Source organism: Lygodium microphyllum, chromosome 5, assembly GCF_053477565.2.
Source record: "Lygodium microphyllum isolate KBCC chromosome 5, Lygodium_microphyllum_v1.1.10, whole genome shotgun sequence".
NCBI lineage: Eukaryota > Viridiplantae > Streptophyta > Polypodiopsida > Schizaeales > Lygodiaceae > Lygodium > Lygodium microphyllum.
The window spans coordinates 158,922,343-158,929,905 of record NC_141139.1 but is presented as its reverse complement, the minus strand read 5'-3'; the positions used below and the strand labels follow the sequence as shown (position 1 = coordinate 158,929,905).

General features: G+C 38.4%; 1 protein-coding gene across 5 annotated transcripts; it reads left to right on the top strand.

Annotated features, from left to right (window-relative positions):
- The first annotated feature begins 1,697 nt into the window (after positions 1-1,697).
- On the top strand, positions 1,698-5,429 carry LOC148036592 (uncharacterized). 5 transcript variants are annotated; one of them, XM_087678585.1, is made up of 3 exons: positions 1,698-1,852; positions 2,017-2,835; positions 4,294-5,429. In XM_087678585.1, exons 2-3 carry the CDS (start codon positions 2,690-2,692, stop codon positions 4,358-4,360), a joined length of 213 nt encoding a protein of 70 aa, XP_087534711.1. In that variant the 5' UTR covers positions 1,698-1,852; positions 2,017-2,689; the 3' UTR covers positions 4,361-5,429. The 5 variants fall into 5 exon arrangements, 4 of the variants coding, with proteins under 4 accessions (XP_087534711.1, XP_087534709.1, XP_087534710.1 ...); XM_087678583.1 differs by having other exon boundaries at positions 1,699-1,852; positions 1,981-2,835; XR_015690957.1 differs by having other exon boundaries at positions 1,708-2,835; positions 4,294-4,565; positions 4,748-5,426.
- The last annotated feature ends 2,134 nt before the right edge of the window (positions 5,430-7,563 follow it).

Sequence of the window (7,563 nt, the reverse complement as noted above, 5' to 3'; positions counted from 1 at the left end):
ACTCTAAAAGAGTTGTTCTTCCTACCAAGAGTACCAAGCAAAGCCATATCTTCTTCCAAAACATGGGTAAATACATTGTCCAAAACACCACTGAGCATCTAATTCTATTGAAAACAACAAACTTCCAACGTAGCCACAAGGCTTTACACATAATTGCCTTAAGGATAGACAACATCCTATTAGATTTTTTATTAAGTCTTCCTTTATCACCAAAAAGAATCTACCTCTCCTGCAAAGAGTCAAGTGCATTCCTATAAACTCCATGCATTTCTTTAGCTTGTTCAATCACTTATGACTTTCCTGGCAATCCCCAAAAAGATGCTTTGTTGCTTCTTCACCCCTCTTACAGAAAGGGCACATGAGTAGTGGACTTATCTTTCTCAAGTTATTCTTGATGGAAGTTTATTACCTATAAGTCTTAACATCAAGAGATTAAGCTTAAAGGACGAGGTGATTCTCCAAGCAGCTTTAACGTTTTCTTCCATGCCTTTAGTGTGTATCTAGGTTCAACATTTTCCATACCCTCCTAGTATGAACAATTCGAGTGTCGTTAGAGTGCCATAGCTCCTTTTTCTTTTTCAAAGCACAAGTGGGCTTATTCGTCGCTAGTCGTGATGTCCACCATCTTAAAGGATCGCCTTGCTTGGGCAAGACCACATTAAGCCATGAAGTTTCCTTCTTGGAAAGCAAAATCTAAATCCATTAGATTTTTCTTTAGAGAGTTCATACTATGTTTGTAAATATCAACAAGTTACAACTCCTCTATCATTGATAGCCTAAGAGAGGGAAAGATCATTCATCTTACTCACACCTCATGTGACAAGGTAGTAAAACTTCATTGACAACACCAAGTAATAAAGGAAAGATGATTCATGAAGGCTTGTTGAGCTAGAAACCTAGTGAGCTTGGCATTCAACTTCAAAAATAGTAGAGGGGCCATTAAGAAAATGGGAGCTATGAACAAAACCCTTTTGGCACTTAAGTATGTGACAAAAGAAAGGGCTATGCATGAGGTACCTAGAGAGAGTTGTGCTCAAAATTGAAGTTGCTTTTCTTTCTCTTTTTCTTCCTTGCCTCTACTCCAAATTTTATTGGAAAGAAAAGTACAATCTCGATGAGCTTTTGTTAGTCTCACACAATTGGCCCTTGTAACCTAGCTAAATTCTAAGTTAGTAAATGATGGCTGGCCCTTCTAACCTACCTAAGTACTGATTTGAGGTTAGAGTAAAAATGATGTACACAAGCATGGCTCATAAGAGCAAATCCACATGGGCTCAAATGTCTGGTTCATTCCACTCCAGCTCTTGTGAAATGTACCAGAATGTCCATTCTAGAGGGCCCCACACTTGATCCTATGTATCCAAGAATGCATCCTTGACAATTGGTGTGGCATTCTTTGTTTGCTATTGCAAGTCTCCCTATCTACAATTAGTCATGCGAGTAAAGATCATTAGATAACGTGACGTGCTATCACCCATCAAACCCCAACATGCTCCTTCACATGTGAACTTGCATACTGACATTGACACTAATCAGGCTAATCTTCGTGCTTGTGTTATTCAAGGTTTACATGGCTCACCTCATGTGAAGCTACTCTAAGATAACATACACATTCACATTGAGACACCCTCATGGATGGTGAAGTTACAAGTAGCAAAACTTAAAAAGAGTAATGTAAGGGCACAAACTGTTTCTTTTTTCAATTTGGAAAACAGGAAAAAGAAGAAAAAATGCACACATAATAAGCTGCTGGCTGTCTGTCACATTTTCCCCCCCTCCACCCCGCCTCCAGCGCCATAGCCAGACCTGCCTCAGATGCTGACACAGGCGCACGGGTGTCCTCACCTTGCAGGTAAGCCCATCTATTGTCTTGTCCTTTGACAAAGGAAGCTATCGCCGAGGTTTCTTCCTTCAGGCCATTCGACCATGGAGTAAGCTCTTTTAAAAAAAAAATTCTTTTTCTTTTTCTTTTTTGGTTAGGGTTTTAGCAGCAATAAGCAGTATTTGTTCATGCAGAAGGGTGCCTCCAGCCAGAAGAGATAGTGAGGGCAGAAGTAAAGTAGGGTCATCTTCACATTGGATATACAGTTGCTTGATTCCATAGCCAAAAACATGTTTTTTGAAATCAATATTGCAGAACCTGTGATAGCATGATCATAATGTGGTTCATATCACCCCTTTGTATATACTTGAGCAGAAGCTGTTATTATCCTACTCCTTCAGCCATACCAGCATGTTTTCGTCCACATTCATTCGACTTCTTGGATGATTCATGAGCTTGCCCTAGAGGTAAACATGGAAGAAACTGGCATAGTTTTGTGGAAAGGCAACATGTATAATTCATGGTTGTTTGGGGGAGCATACTGAGAGAGCTGCAATTACAGTCTTCGCTGAGTATAGTTTGTGAGAGCTGGCGTCTTTAAAGCAGACATCGCGCAGATGCGCACCCTGCGTCTGTTGCTGCTGCTGCACACCTGTGGGCCAGGATTTATTTCTCAAGGTGGAGCCTGTGCATGCCTCTAAGTGGCAAGGAGACCCGTTAGTCCAAAGCATCCCTTCGCAGGTCCTTGCACCTCCAATCATCAAAGAAACTTTTCTGCAGGGGGATTCTGTCAATCGTCTGGACGGTTTTACAGCAATCAAACTTGGTCCTCCATTGAAAGGGAACTTGAAGCAACCCCGACAAAGAATGTATATGCCACCTTGTGATGATGACCATGCTAATGGGAATACTGAATTTGAGAATTACACTAAGCATAGTCATGAAAGAAGATCCATCAAGTGGCTGGATAATCATGGGAAGCAGCTAATTGAAGTGAGAGAATTCGAACCCAGGTAACTTTCAAAGTGCAGGCCTGATCATGTTGTCTGATCTACTCACCTGGATTTAACTTTTGTTCTGGTTTCATTTCTTTCTTGGTTGTGCATACGTATGTTTGGCTTTTGTCTTTAGATTTTTACTTCTCTAGTACTGCCAAAGCTGCTCTTATTGAAGCTCTTAGTAGAAGCAAACAAACAAGGTAATGCTAATTAGCGCCGAGTAAGGAGTGGATTTGAGTTGTGATTAAAATGTTTGCTGGCTTCCTCTTTCCTCCTCAATAAACTTTTGACTCTGCACATATTTTCTGGCTCTTTGACTCAAGAAGGCATACAGTCTCCCTCTCTATCATTGGTGAGGCTTTTGTACTCTGTGCCTACTTGTACAAGAACAAATTGCACTTATAATCTTTTGCATTAAGATTGGATATAATGTCCTGTTTTAGTTTTCTGAGTGACAGTCCAATTGCTGCTGTTGTTAAAGTGTTCTATTTCAATGAGAAAAGGCAGTTAGCTATTCAGAAGAACACACAACATTTTATTATACTGAATTGAGTGGGTTGCATGCCTGGCAGTTTCAACAGCAGGATGTTCTGCAATATACACTTCCTGTTATGACAGATTTATGTCAACCAGTCACCACAGAACAGGAGAAAAGATAGCTAATGATTGGCTTGAAAGTGCATAATTTAAAAAAGGGCACATGAAGAAGAGACAATAACCACCAAAGCCTGTGAAAAAAAGAGGAAGAGATGTTAAAAAGGCAATAGTCAACAGAAGTAGGTAACATAAGGAGATGTAACAGCCATGTACAACAGAAATGAGACATGCCAAGTGGTAATACCTTACAAGAACATTCCATAAGGTTTTGAATGGACCTACAATCAGCATGAGCAACAACATAGGTCACTAGGTCTTGGTCCACGTCCGCGGAACTAGGTTTAGATGTAGTTCTCAGCCTTTTCTATTCCAATAATTCTTTGTGTTTGAAAGAGTGGACATTAATTGTTGGCTGTTTGATTGGTATATAATGTCGGCCGTTTGTGACTAGGTTTGTGAGGAGTTGTTAATATGGACTACTTCAAATGTGGTTTTTATGTTGTCTGTAATCTTAGTTTTCTGCATGACTTAACTATTATGTAAAGCACTGCTCAAGTCTCTGTCATAGCTACAGGCAGGTTTCTGTAACAGTCTACTTCCGTTTCTTCTTTTGTGCAATGTGCCTCTAGAAGTTTAGATATGTCAAGATTAATGTGTGACTAGGCTCAGAGACTCTTGAGCATTTACCTGTCAACAAATAGGTTCATCCAGCTTATGGGAGGTGCTGTTGATTGTACTCTTATCTTATTACTAGTTTTCCTTGTATTTTGAGTGCTTTCATGGATAATTGAATATCCTCGTGTCCATGAGTTTTCATTTCATATGTTTGAGGCTGCCAAACTATCAAACTTAAACATTTTCCTTCTCTTTTTGCAGTGATTCAGAAGATTCAGATGATGATAATGAAGACATGCTAACATCTTGCATATGTACTATCCAGTAAGGCATCTGTGGCTTACTTCAAGCCTGTGTTGTTTTCGAAACCATTGCTTAAGATGAGACTGCTGTGGAGTGCTCGATCTACAGTGGCACTGCCAGTTGGTGTTACGGAATTGTAAATTTGTCTACAAAGCTTGTGATCATGTAATATGTATCCTGTTGCAGCATCGCTGAAAGTGATGTAGCATTTTCAAGATGCTTAATTTTATGTAAGTCTTTTGTCTTGCCATTCATCAAGTCAAGGGGATTTAGCATTTACACTCTGCTAAAGAATGAAGTTTATGTTTGTTGTTCCTCAAAGAACGTGTCTTATAGCTCGTTTCCATCAATTATCTCAATGCTAACTGCTTCTGTGGGGGTAATATATAGTTTGATGCACATCTTTATGCAGAGATGGCATTTATAGATGCAAGTGAAGTCAAGCCCATCAATGCAAAGTACATTACTCAGTTTATGGGATTTTTCAAGCTTCACACAAGTCATTGGCAGATCTTCCTCTGATGATCAACCAAAGTGACCTTCTTTTGGGGCTTCTTTGGAAACATGAGAGCTATGGTCAGTTACGGTGTTAGGCCTTAGTTCACACCATCTATATGTCAGCAAAGGGCGCATAACCACATTAGGCATTCTTGACTTGTTAATTCTGTCAGTTGATGAGTTTCTGGAAGGCCCCCAGCTCCCGGGAACTGTAAACTTATAGCACATTATAAACTTTTAAATGATTGGTGCTGTACATAATCAAATCTTTGTTGAGTCCTTTCTCTACCAATTTATCGTATCTATTGGGTCTATCATGTTCATATGGCCCAACGTGACAGCAGTTCAAAGAAATACAAAGGCAATTCTATGGAGGGAGATTTTAAGCAAAGTTTCTTCTTGAGGGCATGAAGGTGAATGCCATATTGAATCGGTGAGCCTGTGTGTGTGGGCATGCGCATGTGCACGCGCCAGGCACACATGTGAAAAACTATTGCGAGGGACTGTCTAATGAAGGGCTGTGGAAAAGTAGGCCTAGTGCAATGGGATGGATATCAAGCTTTAATTTTGTAGCCTGAGCATAATGGGCATCTTAAGCATGCAATAATATTTGAAATTTTAGGAGAGTTTCAAAACGAATCTATTTGAATAATTGCAAGATCTTTTTGGTGAAGTTTCATGACTAAATAAATATCTACCCCGTGAGCTAGATAATGCATGTGCTAACTAAAACAGCTCTTTCTATGATTAAGTTTGCACATGTACCTTTGTATGCCCACCAAAAAAAAAATCAGCATTCATGATCTTATACAAGTTGTACACACTTATTATATAATATGTATGTTGAGGGTACTATACTTATGCTTGGGTAAGTTATACGCATTGTGTTGTATGTAGTGCATATCTATAACATAGGATATTCGGGTGCATATATATGTGGCCCTTTGTGCATAGGTGCATGTATGCATGCATGCACCTGCTAAAGAGTAAATATAAGAAAGCAAATTATATGAAGGGGTACCTTGCATAAGTATTCCTTGTAATGCAGTATGTAGTGCAGCTCTATCACATGCCATATTTGGGTATGCATATATGTAGCCCTTTGTACATAGGTGCATGTATGCATGCATGCATCTACTAAATAGTTATTGTTTGCATGTATCAACTTATACTATCACTTAACTCTATTCACCTATGCAATTATTGTTTGCATGTATCAACTTATACTATCACTTAACTCTATTATAGTGGTGAGTATAAGTTGATACATGCAAACACTTATCCTATCAACCTTACAAGAAAAGTTATTGTTTGCATAGGTGAATAGAGTTAATTGATACCAAATGGATACATTGCATCAGTACCTTATGAACGGAAAAACTAAGCATGCGTGTGTTAATGTGTGTGTGCATGTATTACTGGATATAGTAAACATGTAAGACAAGTTGCAAAAGTTAGCTTGGATGAATCCTTCAAATTGTAAATTATATGGAAGGGTACCTTGTGTAAGTACGTCTTGTAAAGAATTTATGTATACCAATAGCATAAGTAGAAATAATGTAGTGAAACACAAATATCCACTTGGTATGATAGCATGTGAATGTGAGTGTGATCTTCAAATGTTCTAGTCAAACTATAGTGAAACAGGAATATTTAGTGCATGTTGACATAAATGAAGCCGTTTTGATAGCAAGCTACAATAGTAAGAAGAGTGTAGTATGCTCATGAAAGTGGTAAAAGCTTGGCAAAGACGTGTGGGCAAATCACAAAACACACATGATCAAGGCAAGGATAGATGTGATTGTTTCATAATGTGTACCCCTTGTGATAGTAAAGGATTTGATTTTAGTTAGATCTTAGAAGATAATTCATATCGATTTGAAATTCAAGGGGATTTTTGTGAAGGTATGGCTAGTACTTTAGTTAAGAAGGTTCATTTTTTATTTGGGGAACATTTTGTAGGAGTGAGGTGTAAAATGAATGGAAGTGAGAAATTAGTTGATTAGCAAAGAAGAGTTTCATGACAATGATTGGTTGGATTTGATGAGAATATACTGACATGCTACATTCAATAATGATGTCTCATTGGGTTTGATGAAAATATGATGATCATTTTCTCTTACTTTCAAATTTACTTGTCATCAATGGTGGGCATGTTGCACCTCAATAAGCCCACTGGATTGGAGAAATGCATCTTTCTTAATGTAAATTCAAAGATGGTTTTGTAGCACTTAAAAAGATAATTACCAACCTTCTGATGATCTCAAGTATTTGTCTAGGCATAGGATGAAAAATACAGAAAAATCCTTGTTTGAAACTTTGGAAACTAGTGGGAATGTTTTATCGAAGTCCTTGCTTGATGATGCTTTAAAACCTTGAGGTGAAGGTATCAATTCCCAAGTTTCTCTATTGTGCAATGCATTCATCTCTTCTAACATTGCATCTAATTACTCTTTGCTTTGCATCCAAGACTTTGTGGTGGCTCAGTAACTTTCTCAATTGTTATCATGTGCATTGTAAACAATCCTTTCTAGTTGCCATTTGTCAACAATATCTCTTCATTGATTCAACAAGGTTAATGCTTCCTTAGTACCACTTTGAGCAACATGAGACCACCAACCTTTAGATGGCAACTAATTGTGCTTATGTGTGCATCACTTCTTGACTCTTGCATCTCATAGACCAATGATACTCCTCTTTGTCATACCAACAATGCATTGATGAAAGACT

Coding starts and splice junctions, on each gene's coding strand:
- LOC148036592 (XM_087678585.1), top strand. CDS start 2,690: ATGTATATGCCACCTTGTGATGATGACCATGCTAATGGGAATACTGAA. Junction 2,836..4,293: donor GTGAGAGAATTCGAACCCAG/GTAACTTTCAAA, acceptor CTCTTTTTGCAG/TGATTCAGAAGATTCAGATG.